Genomic DNA, 25,395 nt, shown 5'->3' with positions numbered 1-25,395 from the left:
CACCGCGCGTGCGCCGAGGGGCGGCCTCTATGGCGGCGCCGGCGGGAGTCCCGGCGAGGTGGGGCGGGCAGGGCGCGGGGGGGGGGGGCGCGGTGTCCCCTGCGGAGGGCGGCGCCCCGTCGGACCGGGCACCGCGGGGCCGCCTCCGCGCTCCTCTCGCCGTGAGGAGGCGGCGGTGAGCGGGGACACGGGGTGGGAAGGGGGCGCGGCACGGCGACTGCCGGCCACCCGCGTGACCCCGGCCCGCCGCGCCCCGCGGGAGGAGGCGAGGGGCTCCGCTGCCGGTGTCCGTGTGAGGCGGGAGGCGCCGGTCCCGTCGGGTAGAGCCGCTCCCGGGCGAGGCGGGCACCGCGGTGCCTTTCCGGCGTGACGGTGCCGTGAGCCGTTCCCACACCTGCCGCGCGCACCCGGTGCGCCTTCGTTCGCCCGCTTGTAGCTCGTCGCTGGGGGCGTCGCCGTGCCCTCATCGCCCCGTTACGGCGTTAGTGGGACTCGTGCCCTGTGTGGGGGGCTGACCTGTTGGGGAATGTTCTCAGAGGGCAGCTCTAGAGGGAGTGTTTAATCGCGGTAAGCCTTGCGAGTTTAAGTCTCTTCGTAAGATCTCTGTTATTTTATAATAACAGTCCTGGAGCAGCAGGGCCTCCATCAGTACACCCTTCTGCCGAAGGTAGAAGCTGAAGGCAGGACATGCAATCAGTATAGCTGTCAGGGCTGCTGAAGGCACTGACTTGTACGGTCCAGCTTCTTTTCTTTTTTTTTGGCATGGGAACACACGGAGGTGTCTGAGGGGATTCCCATACGGTCAGTGTAATCCAGTGTGCTCGCTGTCACCGTTGAGTTCATCTCTTGTTTTTGTATTACTTTAGCTAAGACTGACATCCATGCTGTTGTGTCAGTGGTGAAAGTCAGATGTGGGGCTGCAGGATGTGGCACTTCTCTGGGCCTCCCACCAGGGGGCAGAGCAGCACCCGCTGCTGAGAGCACCTGGAGTCCTGTCCTTGGGGCAGGCGTGTCTGTGGTGTTACATGGAGGAAAGGCTTGAGCAGCTGAGATCTGCCTTGCATAGAATCATAGAATGTCTGGGTTGGAAGGGGTCCTTAAGATCACCTGGTTCCAACCGTGCTGCTGTAGGCAGGGACAATTCTGCTTAGACCAGGTTGCTCACAGCCCCATCTAGCCTGGCCTTCAGTGCTTCCAGGAGGCATCCACAGCCTCCCTGAGCAGCCTGTTCCAGTGTCTCACCACCTTCACAGTACCAAGCAACCCCTGAGCTACTAACACGTTTGTTTCTGGCACTGATTTGTTGGTTGCAATGCTATAGGCTGGACTGTAGTGCATTATGTTGGCTCTCATAAAATTCCCATCTGTCAGACTGCCCTCAATGCTTTGCTGATAGAGTTGTGTTTACCTGTGTGTGCTGCAGTTTGTGGCTGTTTACCCTCTTTGTGGAGTTGGACTAAGGCCAGCAGTGACCACAGATATTGCTTTATTTGAAGCAGAGCATTCCCTGTGTGGCAGGTGGGATAAGGGAAGCAGTCCTGCAGGGTTTGAAGTGCTGGGCTGGGAGCAGCCTGGGGCTCTCTGAGCAGTGCTGCTGCTGTTCCTCAGTTCTGCACTGACCTTCAGCTCCTACACATCTCTCCTGGGCTTCCTGATAAATGTGTGTTGCTGGTGTGTTATATTTGAAGTTGTTGTGTACAACACTTAGGAAGAGATGTGTATTATTTACTAATTCATGACAAATCCATACATACACTACAGCACAGAGTTTGTTCTGGGGCAGTACTCATGCCCCTGGTTTCCCTGGGTTAGAGCAGTGGTTAGACAGAGCCACCAAACAGAAATAGACTGAGGGTTTCTTTGAAACACAAAGGTACAACTTGAGGCTCAAGGTATTTCTGGGCTGTTTGTACCAGGAAGCCAGAAGAATGTCACAGTGTGTTTGCTCTGCTGCTATCACTTCTCCCTGGGCTTTGTTATTAAGCAGCCTGTGAGGTGGAGGACGATGGCTGCTTGGGCTGCTGGTCCATCCTGGTGCAGCTGTCCCTGTGCTCTGGAGGAAGGTTGCAGAGCACTCTGTTGTTCTCTTCAGGTTACCTCTAAGAACTGAATGTGCTGCATTGGCTAAACTGATTTACCTTTACATCTTAGCTGGGGGAAGCTGGTTGAGTGATGTGTGAGTGATAATTAAATCCAGCTCTGTCTCTTGTGCGTTGTGTTTTATATATCTTTTTCATTTGCTTTCAATATGCTTTACGTATTTAAAATGAAACAGTTCATGTTCTCAGATCCAAAGCTCCAAAATACTTTGTAAATGTTAGTAACTTTATTTAGAGCTTGGTTTGGAGTATCCTCACTTGAAAATTGAATGGAAAATTAAACCTGCTTTAGATTAAAGTATTTATTCTACTGAGCATATGAGCAGCTTAACTTCACAGTGTTGTTCATATTAGTAGGATGCTTCATTCATCTTCAGAAGCCAAGATGTGAGTTTACTCTGTCCATGGTCTTTATGTCTTTACAAAGCAAATATATTTGTGCTTCTAGGGTAGTACAGCTCTTTCCCAAAGGCTTTCTAGCCTTTTATGTTCTCCTCAGCAAAGCTGTAAATGGTTGAGAAGCCATGGCCAAGGTGGTCTTACTGAAGAAACCAACTGTGTTTTGAAGAGCATAAAGCTGTTAGGAGTCATGTACTCATCTACTGCTGCCTGTCCTTAATATAAACTCTGGAGGGAAAAACTAAGCACGTTTCTTCCTCCTCCACCCAAACTCCAGGAATGAAGTTGTCTCCTCTTCACTTTGGCATATTATGTATATACTGGAGTATATTACATGCTTTAGTAAGCGACAGGGCCAAGTGTATTTGTTGTTTTGTCTCACTGCTTATAAATATTTGGGACTGGTTGCTCTTTAAAGGTCTGGATCCAAGCCTTAAACTGTGGTTGTGTCAATTCACTCTCTGATATTCTCTGTTTGCTCGAAGGTTTGCAGCAGGCTTTCATTTGGGATGAGAGGTAAATCCCCCAAGTTCTGGGAGCTCTGTTGTTCTGTCCTTCATCCCTTGGTTTGTGCCCAGCTTTCTTTTCAAATGTTTAATGTTTTCCAGCCCGAAGCTTAGAGCTGTGGGCTAACAATGGTAACTGCCTGGCACTTAAATGTTGCATTTTACCTCTTCAAAACAAGCACAATATACTCCAAGGTGACTGCGTGACAGATTTGAATTGAAGTTCTGTGTCTTACTATGGAAGGAGGTGACTAGTATTTTCATAAAGCAGGGCTGGCACATCCTTAAATATCAAACGTCTCAGGATGTCAGGAGATAAGTGCTTGTGAACTGGGTGCAAGGCAGAAGAGTGTGTGTGTTTGTGTGTGTGCACTTATCTGTGTATGCAATGAGCTGAGCAAATTGTTTCACACAAGGCACTCCAACTCCTGGAGCAGCACACTGACATTTTTCTGTGGTGAATAATAAAGTGATAAAGAAGCAAGGGTTTTTATCTTGAGGGTTTTGTTGTGAGTGGGCAGCAGGGCTGGAAATTGTCAGGCTGGATTTTTAAGACCAAAAAAAGCCTGCAGCAATACCTTGGTTGAGGCGAAAGTACTGAAATAGTTCTGTAACTTTTCCAAGTCATCTTGTAATGGAAAACGGACCACAATGTCGCTATGGGAAGATGTTATGTTTTGTTTGTAGGCAGCCTCAGCAGCACCGGGCAGTCAGAAGCGAGTGGTCGGGGTTTCCAGGTGAAATACAGAAGTCCTGGTTTTGTAGGTGTTTTCTCCGCATCCTCTCTGATTAATTTACCGTACAATATTGTGTCAGTGTGTTTATTGTTTGCTTTATACATTGGCTGCCTTCAATAAGCACAGAAATTCCTTCCGCTGTGTTCTTGTGCCGTTCAGTTTTGAACTGCTGAATATCCGGATGCTGCTTGTCGTGATGGTAGTTGTATCTCTTAACTGCTGTTACAGCGCTGGGGAGATATTTCATTGTGACTATGAAATTCTTCATTAAAATAATGCTTGGTGTGTCTCGGTGTAGAAGGGGTTCAGATCACCTGGAGATTGGGTCAGATTGCTCAGTTACCACATGTCATGTGTTGCGTTTGTATTTTCAGCTTGAAAATGGAAAACAGAAATAGGACTCACAGTGTTAATAATAGCTCCTTACATAGGAAGACACGGAGCACTGTCTAAACACATTTCCTGACCATTTGTTTTCTCTTTTTGATTTTTAAAAGTGGAGATCTCTGCTTGGGACTAAAGCAGCCTTTTTCCTGACATCGTGTGACCTGCATGGCTTCCAGGGATCCGTCACTGGGACAGAGCGGCTCTTCTGCAACCTTGCCAATCGCCGTACGCCTTTTGGGCAGCCCCGTGCCTGCGCGGCCACCTCCGCCTCTATCCACAGAGGAGCTCGGCCCACTCGAGCCCAATGGCCAGGCGCTCTGCGAACTGCAGCCCCTTGGGGTGCCCAGCGCGCACATGGTGAGTGATGCCCAGCAGGGCGGGCGGTGAACACACAGGTGATGCGGCCCTGCCAAGGACCCCTGAGAAAATGCAGTGCTCTTCTTGCAACAACAGCCTGCTCTGTTTTGAGCAACGTGGTGAAACTTTGCCCTGCTTCACTTTATGGTCCTGTCGCTCTTCCTCAAGTAGGGAGATCCTGCCTCCAGCCAAACTAATTTTATTAAGCAGCAGCATTTGTCGTTATTCAGCAGTGGTTCTTGTGTGGTGAAATCTCATGCTGCTCTCTCTGTATCTGCTGGGTTGATTTTGTAAGGACTAGGATATTAGCAATAAGCCAACCTATTCTAGGGTAGTGGTTGGCACATGTTGTACTGTCATTTAAAGGCATCTCACCCATTTGAAGTGTAATAAATCAGAATCGAGGTTATATTTTGTCATTTATGCCTTTATATTGTTTCTGGAAACATGCCCTGTTAGCCATGAAAGTGTTTACCGTAACAAGTCTTTTCAGTTTTCCAGAATTCTGGGATATTTAAGTCATTTGTTTTTAAAGTCCCACAGCTTTTCTTCTGTCTGCTTTTCCATAAGATGCTGCCCCTAGAGCTCAGTTTCTTAGGGGTAAAGATTGAAGGCTTTAATATGTTATGATTAATTCTACTGGTTTGCAGCAATTCCAACGAGTGGCTTTCAAGTCTTTGAGATCTTTCAGTTTCAGATAAATGTGTAATTCTTTGTAGAATCCCCAACGGTGTGTTTTTTTTTTTTCCATCTCCTTTAATCAGTTAAAGGGTCTTTTTTAGATGGTGGTAAACAATTCTAACTAATGAACAATAAATAAATGGTTTTCTTAATATGTAAATTCAAGTTAATTTACAGACCCTAGTTCTAGCCAGCATAGTTCCTGTTCCAATAATAAGCAAAACCTGCTTATTATTGGAACAAACCTGCGTCCTGATCACAGTACCAACTAGCACCACTCATACTCTTGTGTGGTCACCATACAGATGATTGTTGCCAGCCAGTCAGAAAATGGCCAGGTGCTTCACGTCATTCCTTCTGCCCAGCCAGGAATGGCCCAGGTGATAATTCCTCAGGGTCACCTTCTGGATGTCACCAGCACTCAGGGTGAGTTCAAGCTGTGGGACGTGAGGACTGAATGTATCCCTCGTGATTCTTCTGTTTTCTTTATTTTCTTTTATGAACCTCTTATTTGTATGTTTCCTTTCCTTAACCAATGTTAAAAGACAAAAATACATGCTTAAATTACCTGTTTTCTGATTACGAATGTGGCCCACAGTGTTTTCTTTGGACAAAGCCCTGTGAAATAAGGGTTATTATGCTTGCTTTAGATGCGTCAAGGAATGCAGAGAGGAACATTCATGTTCTGGTCTGCACCAGAGACCACATGTGGTGATGCATCTTTTGTGAAGCCGGGAGTGAAGTATCTAGGTAGAAATTCAGTTCCTCATGAAGTGAATGGGTTGTAACTTTCACTTCATTGACAACATTTTGCCCTCAGTGTGTAAAGTGCTGCATCCTATTTATATGCTGAGGTGTGCAACTTGGTTTGTAAAAGACTTCGTAGTTGTTCAATCTTTAAAATACCATTAGGAAGACTTGATAGAGATTAAAGGGGAAGAACAGAGCGTAAGAATTTGAGATTCTCTTTGCTGCGGGTAGTGGTAAAATGGTAAAATGGCACAAGCTTCAGAGCAGAACTTAGGCTCTTGAGAGCCCATCTGTTTAGAAGGAGCCAGAGCTCCAGGTTTTGAGTGAGTGATGTCACTCTGATATATACATTCATGAATCTGACATGTAGTGGAAATGCTAAGTTATGGCCCGAAACAGTGATTGAGCACCTAGTAAGAAGGCAGGGCCAACCTATGGGAGCTCAGATGCATGTATTGAAAACATATTTTCAAGTTGTACTTATTTACTTTGTTGTGGGGTTGTTAGCAGTAATACAAACACCAAAGTGTGCAAGTACAAACAGCCCTATCAGGTGTGTCTTCATGTGTGTTCCTGGAGCTTCATTTCTCCATGGTTCTTCTCTTGGGCGTACTCTTATTTCATCTGTTCAAAATTTGTGTGTTGAATAAACAAATATCGCAGTTTGTGATTATTCTCATTTTAAGTTCACGTGTTAACCAGGGGGATGTTTTATTTTTACAAAGATACTTCAGAAGAGAAGTGTGATGATGGGAACTTGCAGACTGTGGCAGTGGCTGCTATAGCAGATGGTGCAAGCGGTTACATTCTCCATCCACAAGCATCTCTCACCATATCAAAAAAATCAGCAACCAGGTAGGTCACGAGTTGAGGAGATGAACAATCACTTAATTCCTTGTTTTATGAACTCTGGGTCTGCTTTGCATTCGTTTCTGCTCCTTTGAAACTGAGAGGTAGAAGAGATTAGAATAATCCTGGCACTATAAGACAAATTATATACATTCAAGCAACATTTAAAATGAAGTGAAATATTCTGTGTATGGATGTCACAAACGTAGATTGTATGTGTTAGAAGAATGATCCTGCAAAGGAGATACATTTGTACAGACAGGAGGTAATGCATTTGGGTTTTGGAATGATTGATGCTGCAAGCATGTGTTGTTTCCATTCCAGAATTTCGGGAGTGAAGAAAGTAGATACTGACTGCAAATAGTTATTGCAGCTGTGTTTTCTTTTGTTTTTGAGATTGAAGGTATACTAACATGCAGTATGTAACATGCATTGGATTTCTGTTTAATCATTGTAACTCTACCATCAGTCTGCATAAGGAAGTTTACAAAATACTCAGCCCAGTGTATTTCACAATATTTTGGCTGTTATTATCATTCAGTCTTATGAGAATACTGAATGCTCAGAGGACTTGTTGAACAGAGAAGACAGTTGTTATTATTATTATTATTTGTACGTACTTAATGGTGAATTATTTTAATAGTGAAATAGAATATGCAGGAAATGAATCCCGGTTTTGCAGGACAAGTTGATGTAATGTCTATAGTTTGGTCATATGCTGTAGGAAGATATGTAATGCACTGATTTGATGTGATAGCAGTAGTTTAGACTTTTGTTTAGTTGCTTTTTTGAGTGTCTATGTACTGTTACTGTATTTGTATTTTTTATTTTTCAGGATATTAGAAGACTCCTTTCCCATCCCTCTCCAGCCCTTGCCAACAAATACACCTGCATGGGCACGCCGTCTCTGGAACTGTGAGGTGAGCTGCAAGGAATTCTGACTCAACATATTTTTCACTGAAACCAAAACACTGATCCTATTTCGTGACAAAAATAACGTTTATGGTTATAGAAACAGTGTTCAGGCTTTTGGGTGTTATGAGATTGGACCAATACTAGTGCTGCTACTACATTTCACATGTAAAATGTTATGGAATTCCTTTCTTTTTGGGAATGTCCAACTGTTAACAGCTCCTAAGGCATAAATTGTGCTTCTGAAATCTCTCAGTGCCGTACAGTGCTGGGAAAAGCCACTGATCCCTTTTTGCATGTATGGTGTTACTGAAAACCTGTTATCTTCTGCTGAGCAAACTGCTTTTCATTAAACTTTGTGAACTTTATATTTAAGCTTTGTAAACTTTACATTTGGGAAAGGTTGGTAGCCCTTTTTTGAGTTACACATTAAGGAACCATAAAATGGTCTTATTCTCCTGTTAATTGTACAGATAATTCACCACACTAAGTGAATATCTGCCTTTATTCCCTGTCTTGGCATTTGTCTTAACTTGCACGTTGTTAAATGTATAGAAATGTCTCTATATGATAGCTGAGTTGGTACTAACAACTAGAATGCATCATAAATCATTTAAAAGGAAAGACAGGATGGGAAAGTTCTTGAAATCCCCTGCCCCAGCTTCCTGCTACTCTTCCTGGTGAATATTTATTTTACTTAAATGCTTTTAATACTTTTTTGAAGGAAAAAGCATGCTATCTTATTCACTTCTTCAGATATCATTGCTGCTTAAAGTTTTTTTTTTCCTCTTGTTTTGGCTGCTGATAACTAGAAATTGCAGTTGCAAGGGATTTAGAAATGACACATTTTTCCTTATCCATTTAAAATGATTTTTAAATTAACTGAATATATAAATATTCATCCTTTTGTTCTGTCTTTTATTTCATACAAATGATATTGTCCAATATTGTATCTACTTAGACATTCAGAGATCAGAAAATTGTACTAGTAGTAATTCCATGGTGGAGATGCACTTCTCACTGAGTAAAGGAGCCACTTCACGTGGCTGGTTAGTTGTTGCAGTCCAGTAAGATGAACAATTGCTGTTACTCTGATGCATATTTCCCATTTTGACATACTTGTAGCTTATTGGGTCACTTATTACTGGCTTCTTTTTGTGGGAGGACTTGTATTATTGCCTGCTGTATCTACTTGAGTCTTATAAGAAACGTCATCTGTTGTGTTTAAAATTTGCAGCAGCCACAGTAGTATAAAAGTTCTTACTTTTAAAGAAAAAGGCAAAGTAGTGTCTGTTTGAATGTCTGCTTGTCTCTTCTGAGGATGTAAGCATCTGTTTCTGCTGAAATATTGGCTGTACGTATTAATCCTTTCTGTTCCCTTAAAAAGGTAAGAAATTAATTTGTCACTGTTTTACCAGCAGGATTCAGGCCAGGGAGGAATAATCCAAATTCTCTTCCTCCTTGTGTGTGCTCAGTAGAGCTGCTTTGCTGAGTTTCAGTCAGTTACACAGTCCTTGTAAATACACTGGGAACTGCTTAGATGCACGTGTGTTTTTACGGGGTTTTGAGGTGCTGTTTATGTTTGTTGTGTCAGTGTCTCGAAGAACATGTTATTACAAGAAACAGAATAGACATATACAGGTAACAGGGCAGAAGGGTCCAAGAACAATCTGGGGATCTGGTGGAGAGAATACTGTACCTTAAGTCCAGTCATTCTTGGTGCAGACCAACATGTTAACTCACAACTGCACTTACTCAGTCATTTTTTTCCAGAATAGAAACAACATTAAAGTGGAGGTCTGCGTGTATTTTACAGAAGATATCAGCAGGTGAGGCCATGTCATAGCCCAGGTACATACTGCCCATGGTGTTGTCAGGACAGGGCTCTGAAGCACAGTCAGCACTGCAGGTGCAGGTGAACACAGAACAGTAAAAGCTGCAACTGTCCAGAACTGGCACTATGTTCTGTGCTTAGCGCTGGTTTCCTGGCTGCTTTGCAATGCTCAGTTTACACTTGCAGTGCCTAGGCAGTGTAATGCCTCTGGACATCCTGCTGCTGCTACTTCTGTTGAGAGAAGCTGCAGTCTTCATGTATGTACTTTTGTTGAGGTCAAGGAAAAGGAATTACTTTTAAATTTTGTTTTACTTGAACTTTGGGTGGAGTTAAAGGGTTGAAGAGAGTTACGTTACTTCAAGGTAATTTCTTTGTTAACAAAAAGTAGATTTTAAAAAAGAAATATATGTGTATATACATATATATGTGTGTGTATATATATATATGCATATATATACATATATATAAAATAATTAAAATTTTCAGTGGTCTGATCAGAATGCATTTCCAGCATGTGTCAGCATACTGAAATAAGGCATAATTACAAGTACATTGATTAATGTACGATGCAAAGCTAAAATTGTTTGGAACAGTTTGTCTCATGTGTCTGTTAGTTTCTGCTTGGGAAGCTCCTAGGGAGTGGGGATCCTGTGTGCTGTGTGGTTTTCTTTCATTGCCGCTCACTTTTTGGGAAGGCGTTCTATTTTGTGCAGAAGTAAAGCTAGAACAGGGGATTGGGCCCTAACTGGTAATTTCGGCATGAGTTCTATGTGTTTTCTCTCAGCCCTCAAGAATAAAGTTAAAGATCTGTTTATAGTGATGAGATAAGGAAGGTATGGAAAGATAATTTCTGGCTATGCAATATTTGCAATTCCTCCTGTGAAAGGGGATAACCATAGCACTCTGGAAAGATACTTCTGTATCTTTCAGATCATTTCTGTCCATCTGTGTTACATATAATCTCTGTCTAAGCAATTACTGCTGTTTCTTCCTCTCTGCAGTTGTGTGAATGCAGCATATGCAGATTGTTTTATGTGCCAGAGTGGTGTGCATGTGCACAGTGAGCTGCTGCTATGTGAGCAGCTGGTACCTCAGGTCAACTTATGCCACCAATGTGTGCGTACCCTTATCCTACAGGGCTCGTGCCAGCAGCAGTGTTGTGTTGCCCCACTTCATTTGGCAGGGGCTCGTTTGCTCTTTGTTGACTCAATGTCTTATTAACAGAAACAATTTTTTCTCAGGATGTAGTTTTATGTAGTTGTTGCTGATATATTTTTTTGAGATAATAGTCTTAGGGAGGCACTGCTGTTGCTTTTATTGTATGTATTGAAACACCTGTCTGCTGTGTTATTGAAAGTAGCGAAAGGGATACATCAGATGCTAGTATTCATTCACCATGTGTTTGTGCCACTGTAATGCTGTAAGCTGGCAGACTGCTCTGGGTGTTACTGTCAGATACTTCGTGTCCCAATGCTGTGCTGCAGATGAATCAAAATGAGAATTACATTCTGGATTCAGGTGGAAAGCTTGCTGCTGCCCCAGTGTTTGTTGGGTGGCCTTGCTGTGCCAGCACTGAACCAAATGAGATGGATGGCTATCAGTGGCTGAAAAGCTGTTACAGGAGGTGCTGCAAAGTCAGTGCATTGTTTGTCATTGGTTTTGTTGGTCTTCCTTGGAGGTAAATCTAGGTGCAGTTTTTCAGGAGTTGCCCACTGCTTAACAGAGGTCATTGTAACCATAGCTGTTGTCCAGTGGCAAGTCTTGTGTTTCTGTGTGATTTTGAGAATTAGGAGTGCTTTGAAGCTTTGGGAGGGGACTACATGAGATGTTAAATTCAGAGATAATGATCCTCTGTGGCATCACATGAAAATATTCACCTCAGTTGTATTTATCGAGAAGGTGACTGCAGTGTCCTCTGTAAATTAGTGTTGGCAGTAACTCTAACCATTCTCAGGGTTGTTGTGTGCTTAGGATCTGATGCTGGTGGAGACTGCTCTGGTGCTAGATATGAGGCAAATGCGCGTGTGGGGGAACATGTACAAAACATCAAAAACCTGAGCCTGTGTCCTCATGTGCTGAGTCCCTGACTGCTTTTGCTTTCTTGGGTAATGCAGAGCAGTCAGCTGGGTGAATAACCCTATTATTTCACCTCCTTTCCATGCAGAAAATTGGGGACTCATACCGCGGCTATTGTGTGAGCGAGACAGAATTAGAGAGTGTTCTAACGCTACACAAGCAGCAAACACAAAGTGTGTGGGGGACGCGCCAGTCTCCAAGCCCGGCCAAACCTGCCACACGGTTGATGTGGAAATCTCAGTATGTCCCATATGATGGGATCCCCTTTGTCAATGCAGGTAACTAACTTCTTTTGTTTTAATAACTACTTTGAAACATCAGTTGCAAACTGGCCACGAAGAAGGATCCTTGTGCTGTTCCTTTGTTTCAGTAAATTCAAAGCACAAACAAAACAGGAACCAATCGACCAAAAAAAAATAGCAGCTTGGGTATCTCTGTGCCACATTGTGAAGGAGCTTATTTCCATGAAACCACAGGCTTTGTTGTGAGTGTTTCTTTCCCCTTGTTGTTTAGACATAAATTACTTAATTACCATTTGATGGCGGTTCTTGTGAGTGAGCTCTTTAGATGGAGGTTCCATTTGTTCTGCCAAGACTTGGGATTCCTCATAAGGGTAAGAGCTTGTTCCAGTATTCTTGCCTAACTTGGAGATCCTTGGAAGAGTCTGTTCCATGGGATCCAATATGATACTTAAACGTCCCCCTTTAAAACAAATAAGAGAAGAGTTAAAAAAGAGCACCAATATTTGTCAGCAGGTAATATTTCTTTTTAATGAACATGCAGGCTTTACAGATTGGTAAATGCATTCGTAACTCATGCAATGTGTATGTGAAATTAAGTTCATTCAAATACACATTTAATGTGCTTTAATTGTCACATGTGAATGAGGGGAGTGTGGGTTATATGCTTTTTTTTTTTTTTTTTAACCCTGAAAGTAACTGAGAAAGTGAAACATCAGCCATTAATTAGAAGTTGTGAGGTATAAGAAATCTGAGGACAAAGCCAAAGCAGTCTGTACTTTTATCAGCAGCCTCTCAAAATGCATTTGAGACATCTCTAATTTTCTGTAAGATCTGCTTAATAAATGCATTCCCCCACAGTGTGATATTTAGGACCGAAACACGTAGGCTATTTCCTCCTTTACGTGCTGCAGACTAATAGAGACTGATTTTTATGTTGTAGTGTTTTTAACTTTGTTTAGACCCCTGTATGAGCATTATGTATACATCTAATGTGTTGTCCTTCCAATGCATTTAGGTATAGAATGTAAACCCTCTATGAAGAATGTTCATTATAAACCTTTTATCTCTATAGAGCAGAGGTTGGAAATATGGTTTACTGAACTGCTGTTAAATCCCAGATAACTACATTCTAAATTTCTCAGGAGAGAAGTCTTGCTCTCAAGGAATTTACCCCTTTATGCCTAAGTGGAGCTGGTCTGTAATGCCTTCCCCACTGTGTTTCTGTTTCTGTTATAGGGAAATGAAGTAGAAGGGAGAAATCTGGATAGTTCCTTATAGATTATAAAACAAGAACTAATCCAAATCTTGATTCTTAGTCTTAAGAATTGTAGATGGCTGATACCTTTGTAAAAGAAGATTCAGTAGCTTTTTAGATGCATATTAATAAGAACTAGTTTAAAGGTCTTGAAGTCTTTTCAATCTTACGAGATTGTTGGATGTTTTTCTTAAAAGGATGGATATCTGTTTATTGTCTCCTTTAAATTTTCCTTCTTTTTATACGCATTGATGTGTATATGTTTTTTAATAAGATCACACTCTCAGGCAGTAAATGATGGAGTGTCTAGTGGAAGCACTTCATGTCGCTGTAGTGATACCTTAAAAAGGTTTTGGTTTTATCATTTGCTCTATAGGCAGCTCCCTGCCTATATACTGGAATATGTAAATTATATGCAGTATATGTATACATATATGTATACGTGTATATATTAATGTGATATGGGAGGGGTGCAAGTTCTGTACTTGACCATGCACACCTTGTTATGTTTATTAACACTCCTGTAAGTGGCATGATTGGAGTAAGCCTTCTATTTGAATGAAGTTAGAGTGAAGCAATCTTTGTTTAAGCTTGTCTGCGTTCATGGCAGTATGCCACACTGAGGCAGTGTTATTTAACTGATAAGGTAGGTCAGATTTGCAAGTAAGAATTTACAGGGCATCATGGTCTGATGTACTGATTAAAGACCTTTGCTTCTAGCTGTGAGGTTTTCTTGGTTACTGTGGAGATTCCGTGTATCTTATTTGTGTTTGTTTTGATTGCTGTTCTCCTTCGGTAGCTAGTAAGGGTTCTCATATTGTAAAACGCTTGATCAAGTCAGAACCTAATCTTTGCCCCTGTATATCTTCCGGAGCACTGTGAAGTGTAATCACTTGAGGAATGCTTTCGAAGTGCTCCATGTTCCTCATATGCTGTGAAAGAAGCATTTGCAGTGTGTTTGAACGCTTGCTATGTTTGATTGCTCTGTGTTTTATGTCTAAAGAGTCTGATGTTAAACAGAAACAACTTTTTCAGGTTTTTTGTCTTTTCTGTATTTAATGTCTTACTATAATGACTTCTGTGGTTGCTTGAATAGAATGGATTATTTTCTGTTCTCAGGAAGCAGAGCCATTGTAATGGAGTGCCAGTATGGGCCAAGGAGAAAAGGGTTCCAGTCTAAAAAATCTGGTGAGCAGGAAAGCACTTCTGGCTATCTGTATAAAGCCACTTGCCCAGCAAGGTAAGGACTGGCTATAAGGCTGCTTGCTATCCTAAGGAAACATGCTTCTTGTGAGCCTTGACAGCAGTGTGCAGTTTGGGGGTGGTAGCTGATATCATGCAGTGTGGTTTCTAGCTTGGTGTCCTTGGTAGTCTGAGGGAAGGAGGAAATACTGTTTTGTTACACTGTGTGGGGCTGAGACTTTGACAGGTTGCCTACGTGTGAAGTACGAATACTTCAGTGCTTGAACTACAAGTGGGAATCAATGGAAAACAAGGAGGAACATCGTGTAATGGTGTCCTTTAGTGACCATATTTGATCCTAAGACAATGTTGTCTTGTTTTTCCTTCAGGCTTCTAACTGCAGTTGTATCAGTAAATCATTTGAATTTAGCAGATCTTCTATTTGCAGAAGAAGTTACAGTTCTTCTTGTTCACTGAGGACTTCCCTCTTATCCAACTCGAATTTTTGTATTTTTTTTGTATCCTCGAACACTCTCTTGGGTTTCAGTGCCACATTTGTTCCCTCTTTACAAACCTAAGGGTATGCTTATCTGGATGGGCGCAAGTTAGACATGTGTATGTTCAGCTCACATTTTGGGCACGGAGGCAACTCCGACTTGTCCAGAAATGGTGTTGTGCTTTTACACTACTGAGGGAAAGAAAATTTTTGCTGAGGTGCATAACTGTGGCCAGGTGACTTCCATACTGATCAGGTGTATGTGTACCCACCTGAAACTCTTTCACAGTTAAAAAGTCTTCACTTCTCTTAGAGAGTCCTCATCCCTTGAAACACTGCTTGATTTTTTTTTTTTCTGTGATAGTATGTGATATGTAGTAAATGGGAGTTTTGCCTTCCCATTGAAGGAGACTTCTTTTTTCTATTTCCTCTTATTCTCCCCATGGAAGGATCTATATTAAAAAAGTTCAAAAGTTTCCAGAGTACAGAGTTCCTACTGACCCTAAAATAGACAAGAAAATCATAAGAATGGAGCAGGAGAAAGCATTCAACATGCTGAAGAAGAACTTGATAGAGGCTGGTGGTATCATCAGGTGATACTTTTTGTTTCTTTGATACAAAAAGTGCAATAATTTGCTTAATTTTCTTTATGTCCTTCATTGCTTTATTTAGTCTGATTGACACTGTGGGATTTTTTGTTAATAAGACTCACGGCTCTGGATTATTTTATTTAGTAGATGTGTTAAATACTGAGATGTGGAACTTGAGCAGATGTTTCCATGCAGGGAATGCACAGAAATGGTTTTACTGTTGGGAGGTTTAACCTGGGTTATCTTGAATCATAGGGTGTGAGAGGACCCTGAGCTCAGAACTGTAGCTTCCAGCTCAGGGAGCTGTAAAAACTGCAGTCACTCTAACTGGTTCATTTATGATGGTTGGGCTTTTTCCTCAAGAGATTTATTTTGCTGCCTTTGCTTGAGAATCAAAGAAGCTTTCCTTCTTGCCAGGTGGTATGTGCAGTTACCCACTCAGCAAGCCCACCAATATCATGAAATGGAAACTTCTTGCCTCCCTTCTTCACCCTCCCATTTTTCTGCTGCTTTTCCTGAGGAGGAGGAGGATGTTGTTAGAGATGAGAACTGTACTCTGCCTTCCCGCCTTCATCCTCAAGTGGCAGACAAGATCCGAGAACTGGTGTCTCAAGGAATAGAGCAAGTCTATGCAGTGAGGAAGCAACTAAGGTATGGAGCTCTCCATCAGTGCTCTTAGTCCATGCTGTACGTGGTTTTGCATTTGACTAATGTGATTTGGAAGTAAATGGCATTACTGATGCGTAACTGAGTCTATTTCCAACATGTTATTAAGATCTCTTTTTTTATGGATTTTGTCTTCCCATTTTATTGTAGACTACCATTAAGAGCTGCTGTTTTCATAAAAGTTTGTTGGGCAGAGGAATATTTCTTAATTCCAAACTCCAGAGCAGATGCACAGAAAACTGGATCCAAATATCTTTTAACTTGCTCTTATGATGTCACTGCAAGCTGGAGAGAGAGATGGTAGCGGCAGCTGTAACAAGTAAATAGCACAATAGATCTTAAATATGTGTCTTTTCATTTTAATATTTTTTTTTTGTCCTTTAACATGACAGAAAGTATGTGGAAAGAGAATTATTCAAACCTGATGAAGTGCCAGAGAGACATAACCTATCCTTCTTTCCCACTGTGAACGACATCAAGAACCACATTCATGAAGTGCAGAAGTCCCTGAGAAATGGTGATGTGGTATATACCCCAGAAGAAAGCATTCCAGCAACGGTATGTTTGCCCTAGTGTTTCTTTTTGATTTCTGGAGTTGAATACTGCAAGTCTTATTTAACTTTTACCATTTAGTTGCATTTCAGAGTTCTCTGACATCCTGTTTCCAGCAGCAGTATTTTCAGTGGTATCTCTTGCTGAGCAAAACTGAATTAAAAGTAAATAAAACCTTTTGACCACATTCAGTATTTATCTCATCAGCATTAGATGGCTATTAATTGAGTGACACACACAGCGCTCACGTGATGGCTGCGTGAAACATGTGGTAGAGAAAAAATGGCATGCACTGGAAAGCTATTAATGGCTTTATCTGGTTGCTGTCGAAGTTACTTCTACTTTTCCACGTCTGAAAAGTTGGAATGAGATCTGCCTTGGGTGCAGCCTAAATTAGCACTTGTACAATATACTGTGGGTGTACTTTTTAGCAAGTGAAGTCTGAAGTAGATACTTCAGGATGTTGAGTAACTCTTAAATGTCGTTCCTTAGTTTTTTTCCACCTGTTGAGCACTAAGAAATGTACTGTGATCCTAGTTTTCCCAGTTATTAGGTTTAAAACCAGCTTTGCCAAATTACAGTATTTATTTCAAAGTCTTCAAGTTTTCATAAGATGCCTATAGCCTTCTTGATAAAGTGCGTGTTAAAAAATAGTTTGCAGTATTTTTTGTTTTAAACCAAGAACTCCCAAAATGCAGTTATTAATAATAATAATAAAAAAAAGAGGCGTAGTTCCATACACTATTATCTTGCTCGTTCTGAATTGAGCCTATGTTTCTGCAACAGACAAACTTAAACTGTGAGAACTGTGATCTTTTTCCTTTCAGCTACAGTGGACCACAGACAGTGGGAATGTTCTCACAGAAACAGTGACTGTTACGTTTGCCTCGCCGCCTTCCGATGGTAGGACTGTATTAATGACTTGTCCCCAGACATAGTCTGTGTTGTTCATGATGTCACAGAAATTCAGTTTCTGTCCAGAGAGGTCACAGTTGTGTTTTTGCCACTCAGCTAAATTAGCAAGAACTATTTTGGAATTATTTCTGTTTTGAGGCAGGGAAGGGCACATTGTGTTGGTTTTTTGGTGCTGACCGCCCATACAAGGAAAAAATATAGTCTTCAGAATTATAAAAGCTGTAAATTTGTCTTTTATTTGCATCCTCAAGCAACTGAAGTTTTCCATGGGATGATTACTTTCAAAGAGCAGTTTGCCTTGGATGGAGGTGCTGGTGAAATTCATATCCATCAGGGCACACAGCTGGGACCAGCTGGGTACTTGAGTTCCATGGTAGTCTGTGCTTGGCACATGCTGACAGTACCTTGCTATAGGGGACTCCTGTGCATACTGGGATTCCTGCTTCTCAGGAATTCATTGTTAATGACTATACTAATGTGTACAGCCAAAATAGCACCTCTTTTAAGCCATTTTTCAGCTAGTTAACAAGACTTCTCTCACTTTGCTGCAAAAACTGTATGGATTTATATAGACATTTATTCTATCCATATGTTTTGGGTGTTTGTTTGTTTTTTTGTCTGCTTGTTTTTGAAAGAAACTAATTGTACTATGCTTTCTTTGTTGCAAGTGCTACTGTTACTTCAACTTCAAAACTCTGTCTGGAGTTCCAGGCATGTGAGGAATGTGCTTCATAGGATACCGCTTTTTGTCTCTTTACTACTAGGTCACTGTCAGAATTCCTAGGTCTGTGTTCCCTTTTACATCTCTTGTGAAGTATGCTGACAAATGGAATGGAGTACCATGGATGTGTTTAACTTCTGGTATTCATACTGAAAATCCATGCAGTGTAAGGACTGGGTAGAATTGGATTTGGTCTACTAGATTTGTACCTAGGCTTACTGGTGTAGAGTAGTCTCAGAAAAGAACTGCCATCTCTTCCTACATGTGAATATTCATATATGTTTCAAGTTGCTTAGATGGATGGAAGCTTTCTGTGATTTTTTTTCTAGAGAGCTTTTTGAAATCGTTAATTCTCATTTTTGCCCATTCGGTAGATTAATCCATATGCACATGGCTATCTTTTATTTCATAGTTACAGCAGTAAAACTGCAAAGTAGAAGCCTGAACGTTATCTAATTGTGCCTGTATAAATCTTAGCCAAAATGTCCTGGGTATCTCAAACAGGAATGAAATAACTCTACTGGAATTTTATATACTTATTTATTTATTTGCAGAAATTGCTGCGAGTCTCGATTTCCCCAAGTCTTAAGGAAATAAAGACAATTATTTTTGCTCTAAATAAGAATTTGGAGAATACAATGAAATCTGTAGGCATCAGATAAAAGAGCTTTCTTTAAAATTACACATGATGTGATATTGCATAGAAGCTTTCCTAATTCTACAAATTAGCTTTAGAATGAATGAGAAGACTTGCTGGATTTTCTGTGTATGTTTTCATTTTGGAAGCTGACCTTTTAATGCCTGTCTGTTGTTGAGCCCTTACTGAAGGTGCCTGTGTGGTCAAATTATTAGATTGCTGTTTGGTTAGAAATGTTTCAGCTTTTATTTTAGATTTAGGAATACAACACAGAGTAGGGAGCGATTATGCTGCTATCCAGAATCATTTCTTTTTCATTCTCAATAGACATGCTATCTTCCTGTAATGTTTTTTTTCTTGTAACCAACTTTCTTTTTTTCTTTAGCATCCAAGCTCTTCTGCAAAAGAGAAGAGCATATATGCACGCACACATCTTTCCTACATCTATATTGAGATCGAAGGGGCTTGGCTTGTTCCATTCACAGGAGGAGGAAACAGTTCTAACTGTCTGCTTACTGTCTGTGGCACTGCAGGGAGCTCACCAGGGGAGTCAGTCATCACCAAAGCAGAATCCAGCCAGAGCGCGGAAGCCTTACTATCGGAAAAAGCTCAGCTATTGTCTTCTCTCTCTTCACTTCAGCCCAAGATATTTGCACAGCTTCAGGTATGGTCAAATTTTTTAGAGAATGTCACGGGTTCTATGCTGGGAGAGCTGAAGGAAGCTGTAAATATCAAGTTTCCCCTCAACTAGTGATCCCAAACACTGGCTCTGAGGGAATATGGACTTAGGAATAGCTCTCAAGTCCTACTTTGGCCTCTCTTATATTGCACAACTGGCATCTAGTTGTAGTGCAGGAGATCCCTCTGCATTGTGGTCTCTTTTTGAAGGCAAAACCTAGAAGGTGGGGGAAGTGAGTTTCTGCCCCAAATCGATCACCTTAATAATCTTACACATTTTCTAGTCATTTCATGGTAAAAATGCTGCAAAATTGAGGAAGGATATGTCAATCATATTCCTTTTAAATATTTCTCCAGCCTCATAAGAGAAAGTCTGTTAAAATCCTAAAGCTGCTTCCGGATCAGAAATGTAAGATTTCCAGATTGAAAAAATGAGGTGCAGGGTTAAGAATACCATGCTAAAAAGAGTTTCTTCTGAAGTTCATCTTGCCTTTAAATCTGTGTCTCTTAACTGTCTGTCCTAAGCTACTTTTTTATCTCCTGAAGCTCGTAATCTCTTCCATAGAAATGCAGTGAAATGCTGTTCTACTTGCTGTCTGCTTCCCTTTCTGAAGGTAGCCACCTTGGCTTCACCCCACTATCCTTTAAAGCAGTATACTTAGCTTTTAGTGCAAATCCTTCATGGGAATAAACAGTAGTGAGGAAAGATTTGAAACAGAATATTTGTCCAAAATTAGACTTTTATGGACCTTAGTAGTTTTCTAGATGCTGCTGGATAGCACTGTCTGCTATGTTTCCTGAAGCAGGTATAATCAAAAGATGCTGAAGTTGACTCTTCAAAAAAGATATGTGTAGAAGGTCAGAACCTATCCAGTTCCAGCACTGCAAAATGTGTTATTAAATGTAAATTTCTTCTGCTTTAAATGCTATTATACTTGTACTTCTGCTTTCTCTTTCACAGGGATTACAGCTGCAATCGAACTTTACCTCTACAAATGGATCAACAGCCCTGATAGCTGTAAATAACCATTCCAATTCTGTAAGTCTCTTGGATTCCATAGAGAGTGCAGTAACCAACCATCCTCCAGTACTTGGTCAGGGGCACAGTCTGCAAAAAGGCGCTGGCCTAACACAGCATGGTGCTGCTGCCTCTGCTTTTGAGACTCCTGGTACTGATCAAAATCTGGTCACCATGGGCCAGCTGGTAGCACTTGACAGGGAAGGGGACTCCAGAAGCCTGGAAAGAGGAATCCAGCAGGTTCTCTTGGGAGATGTACAGACTATTCCAGTACGGATTGTGGAAAGCCTGCCTGCACTTAGTAAGTTGCACTCTTCCCAGTAATATGCAAATATAGAAAATACTCTGGATTTTGTTCTGTGTGTCCTAAAACAAAGTAGATAAAGGTACTGATTAAGGGGAGCTCCAGTACAGGTTTGTTTTGGCTGATTCTAATTACTATTTACTGTAAAACCATGACGGCTGTAAAATATATTTATGTTGTTTTTGCTATAAAAAAAGTGACTTAGTTTAACTACTTGCCATCATGTTCACTGACAAAGTACCAGCTTGTTAAGTGCTGTTTTGCTCTGAATCCCAACATTTAGCTGAAATGCTCATCTTCAAATCTGCAGTTTTGTTAGGAGAAATAAGCAGATAGAGTAACAAATACTGAATTTGGTTAGGAGTCTTTGGGAATAAATGTTTTTTCATGTCTTTTAAATCACCATTAAGATATTTCACTGTGGCAGTATCGTCGAAGTTAAATGTAAGAGTTCTTCTCTTGGCTATATTCAAAGGTTTTTTGTAGCTTGTCCTCTTCTTTGTTATAATAGGATTTCGCTGTTCTCTTGAGAAACTTTTCCTTCTGGGTAAGGGTTATTTAAGAGAGGCTGTCAAATGTACTTTCACTCAGTTGTTTAGCCCATTTGTGCAATCAAGATGTTGATGCCTTTCAAATATTAATCTTTTAATATACATTTTAAAATACTAGTTTACATACAAAAATTTAGCCAAATATAAAATTTAAGTTATACAACTGCGGGAATTGTACTTGCTGTTCCTCTGGGATTTCCTTTTACTTCTGCTCAAGATCTTAAACTATCATCACCACCTGGATTTGGAAATTGTGAGGATGTTGGTGCCATTCCAAAGTTAGGAGGAAGGCTCGCTCCTAAAATGCACCGATCCTCCTCTTTGTCATTCCAGAGTCCATTTCTTTGTCTGAAGAGCGGGAGGACAGAAACAAATCTGAAGAGGAATTAATGTTATAGAGCTGATTTGGATGAAACACTCAGTGATTATTTCAAGAGGTTTTTCCGCATATGTATATACATGTAGTATATACCTATAATATACCTAGTTAAAGTTACTGTGTTTGTTCTAACCTTTCTCTTATCTAAAGTGATAGCTTATGAGTAAGCTATTTCCTGATGAGAATATACTCAACAGTGGCCAATTGTGCCTGAAGTTTAAGTCAATATATTTTATTGTTAATTTGTTAAGCAATAATGTGTCTTTTTCTTTTAAATGCATACAGTTAATTGGGGCTGAAGTGTTATCAGTGGTATTTGGACTTTAATGTTTTGTTTTGTTCTGTTTTAAGCTGAAGATAATACAGAGGCTGGTATCTGTATAAGCCAAGTTAAACAAGAGCCGAGAGAAAAAGCACTGTCTGTGGAGCCAGATAAAATCAGAGACTGCCAGAGATCCTCCTCTGTTTGAAGACTGTAAGGATTTTTCTTATAAGGACTCCAAATGCCTTGCAAAGAAAGGCAGATACTCTTAAGATAATGCCATTCTTTTTAAAATGGTACTGTGACATTCCCACTGGGCATATTTTACAATAGCTCTGATGGACAACTGTTTTGATTTACAGTTGATGTGACTCACTGCCAATTCCAAGTCTACTCACTTATCAGATGAAACCTCTCTTTTATTTTATGTTTTGAGTAGTTTGGTTGCTATCCAAATGGTCCATTTTGGCCAGCATTTCTGATGGTCTTCCACAGTTAGTTTTAGAATGTGGATTAAAATGCTTGATTTGCTTTTTCCTTGAGACCGTGAACTGTTACAGCACTATGCAGTCCACAGAATCTGCCAGCTCCCTGACTCTGGAATCCAACAGCAAAGTTCGTGAACATGATAGTTTTGTGACAAAACAAAAGTCTGAGAGACTACATTTCAAAGTGATGAAGGACATGGATGCTGAAGAAAATGCAGCTTTGACTTGATCATGTTAATGGTGTGAAGATCTAGGAAAGAAGAAAGGTGAGGATGCCAGGTGAACTTAGTTGTATGATGGAGAAGCATCTGTGAATTGTAACAGTGAATGTTTTCGGCTTATGATGTCTTTAAACTTGTGTTCTAGCTTTGTAATCACAGAATCATGAAGGTTGGAAAAGTCCTCTAAATCCAGACATCAACTGCTCACCACTAAACCATGGACTTAAGTGCCGCATCTATTTGTTGCCACTTGCAGCCTTTGCAGTGTTACTGTAGCAATAGTTGGTTGTTACATTTTAAAGTAGTCCTGTAACTAGTCTTTTTTTTTTTTTTTTTTTTTTTTTTTTTTAAAGAAGAATTGATGCTGCAGTTTCAACTTCTCTACCTTTTGCTTTATGCACTTAAATTATATTTGAGTTGATAACTTGCTGCTGCTCATGATTGTGAGGCTTACATAATGCGTTACTAACAGAGAGGCCCAAGAGAACAAAGCAAGTAATATAAATCTAAGCAGTATGTACTGTCACCAGAATACTCAGGAAACAAACTTGGGTTTTTCTCCCAGTAATAGCAGCTTCTATGACTGAACTGGTCTGAAGTACTTAAGAGTTACCAGGAAGTTTAATGAAGCTGAATATGGTTGAGTAGTACTTTTTTGGCAACACTTAAGTCGAAGTCATAATGAGTGATGGAATTGATCCGTGATAGATAAGTTTCTTTAACAACAGCAAAAAAAAAAAAAAAAAAAATCTATTTAAAGCAGTCAGTGAAATGAAACTGATGCCAATGTAGGTATCAAATTAAACAGTGGCAATGGTTTTTCAGACACTGAGATTTTAGAGTAGCATCCAAAATATTTTGTGTACAGCAGTACCAGCAGTTCCTTTTGAAGTGGTTGAGAGACCAATCATAGAATTAGATATTATTCTGTATACTGTACAAGACTGATGTTGGAAGATTTTCTCTTCTCCACTCTAAAAAGCAATAAAAAGAAGAAAAGTTGACTTATGCTGAGAGAAAACGTTATGAATATTGTGTGGATGTATTTGAATGTGGAGATTAGCGTTTTGAAATTACTACATTTATTAATATGCATTCAAGACATTCACAAACCTCATTGGAATAGTGGCCATTTAAAAGTGATTTTTAACTTTCTTTTGCGTGTTTAAATCTAAAAGTTTCAAAAGTCACAGGATGAAATTGGATTCTTAATACCTCTATAAGCAGCATCTGTTAGATAGTTGTTATACTGTAGTCTTAACATAAACATATATTGACTTCTGTGAGGTTAATTAACTATTGCTGTTAATACTGTTCATTTTAAGGTTAATGTTTATGGATTAGCTTAAATCTGAACTTTCCAACAGATGATAAATACTAAGAGCCAGTGTTTCATCGTGCAAGTGCATAGAGAATCTTCAGATGTTTGGAGTCTCTGATACTTGTTTCTACATGGACTTGTTTTGCCTTACTCATTTCTGGGTAGGTAAATCCCATGAGGTTCACCCTTTTGGTGGTGGTATTTGTTTTGGTTTTTTTTCCTGTATGTCTGGAGTGGATGTCTTCTGCTGCAGTCAGTGCTCTGGAGGCAGTAGTCACCTTTTCAAATTTGTTACATACCAGGATGGGTATCTTATTCCACATTGCCCAGTGATTCCACCACCATCTGTTTTTCTTAAATTAATTCATTCCAAAGTATATTGCCTTTCTCCCCTTTAAGAATTTCTTTCCGTTTTTGTATTTTTTTTTCCTCTTCAAAAGAATCCTTCCTCAATTTGTTGGGAGTGCTTATTCTCAAAGTAAGTTACAACTAATGAGCAATAAGTTATTTCAGTTTGGGCTTTGTTGTTTTGTTTTTTTTTTCTCCAAAGGAATCAATGGGCTGGTGGCTTGTGTAAAAACTTGAGGAAATAAGTTTTATTTCCAGTGGTTCTTGCTTTAGTTCTCTCATCAACAGATCTATTTTTTAACTGATCCTGTGCTGAACGATATTTCTGAAGGTACTTCTATTTTTCATTTAGTGTTCATAGCTTGTGGAAATCTTGTAATCTAGTTTGAGTTACAGGCCATGACATTATTTTTATAATCGAGCCTGGTTTGCACAATACCTTGAAAACAACAGAAGAAAAAGTTGGGAGAAGTTTGGAGGTGATGTAGACTGTTCAAAAGCTGGGGATGAAAGTCATATTTTTGTTCAGTGGGAAATTTAGTTTGAAATGCTTCAGCCAATGGTTTCCTTCGTTTTCACAGAATTCCACTTCATCTTCCAGTTTCATATTCCAGTTTACTACTGAGTTGTCTTTTAAGTTTATGTTTCCTGTCTGAAGGGTATGTTTACATTTGCTTTGTGTGTGTTGCTGATGGAGAACACGGGCTGGTCACACATGTTCAAGCATCTGTATTCAGATAAACGACTTAATTCACTATTGTTCACTGAAAATTTATAGGAAAAAAAAAAGTCACGTATACAGAAAAAAAAATCACAGGTAAACAACGTCACTTTCAATGCACTTAAATTGGTTTGAATAGAATACTCAAGGTTGTTTTTTGTTCTTTTGTTTTTCTGAGAAAGCTGTGCAGCTTGGTGCACAGTAGTTGGTTGTGGCGTTAAGTTGGATTTGCAGATGTTTTTCTGATGTTTGTTTTGTTTT

General features: G+C 40.3%; 1 protein-coding gene across 3 annotated transcripts; it reads left to right on the top strand.

Annotated features, from left to right (window-relative positions):
- Window positions 1-4: 4 nt before the first annotated feature.
- On the top strand, window positions 5-23,472 carry CARF (calcium responsive transcription factor). 3 transcript variants are annotated; one of them, XM_072342084.1, is made up of 14 exons: window positions 5-58; window positions 4,239-4,485; window positions 5,472-5,592; window positions 6,642-6,771; window positions 7,601-7,685; window positions 11,676-11,865; window positions 14,204-14,324; window positions 15,212-15,355; window positions 15,770-16,003; window positions 16,411-16,576; window positions 17,398-17,473; window positions 19,377-19,507; window positions 20,483-20,840; window positions 22,125-23,472. In XM_072342084.1, exons 2-14 carry the CDS (start codon window positions 4,294-4,296, stop codon window positions 22,241-22,243), a joined length of 2,067 nt encoding a protein of 688 aa, XP_072198185.1. In that variant the 5' UTR covers window positions 5-58; window positions 4,239-4,293; the 3' UTR covers window positions 22,244-23,472. The 3 variants fall into 3 exon arrangements, with proteins under 3 accessions (XP_072198185.1, XP_072198186.1, XP_072198187.1); XM_072342085.1 differs by lacking the exon at window positions 5-58 and adding an exon at window positions 146-175 and having other exon boundaries at window positions 22,125-22,373; XM_072342086.1 differs by lacking the exons at window positions 5-58; window positions 4,239-4,485; window positions 5,472-5,592; window positions 11,676-11,865 and having other exon boundaries at window positions 6,755-6,771; window positions 22,125-22,373.
- Window positions 23,473-25,395: the final 1,923 nt, after the last annotated feature.

Source organism: Excalfactoria chinensis, chromosome 7, assembly GCF_039878825.1.
Source record: "Excalfactoria chinensis isolate bCotChi1 chromosome 7, bCotChi1.hap2, whole genome shotgun sequence".
NCBI lineage: Eukaryota > Metazoa > Chordata > Aves > Galliformes > Phasianidae > Excalfactoria > Excalfactoria chinensis.
Note: the sequence above shows the minus strand (reverse complement) of the source record. Positions and strands in the feature narration are given on the sequence as shown.

Excerpts from the sequence above, each read along its gene's own strand:
- CARF (XM_072342084.1), top strand. The coding sequence starts at position 4,294 with ATGGCTTCCAGGGATCCGTCACTGGGACAGAGCGGCTCTTCTGCAACC. Across the intron at positions 15,356-15,769 it reads GAGGCTGGTGGTATCATCAG|GTGGTATGTGCAGTTACCCA; the intron begins GTGATACTTTTT and ends CCTTCTTGCCAG. Across the intron at positions 20,841-22,124 it reads GGAAAGCCTGCCTGCACTTA|CTGAAGATAATACAGAGGCT; the intron begins GTAAGTTGCACT and ends TTCTGTTTTAAG.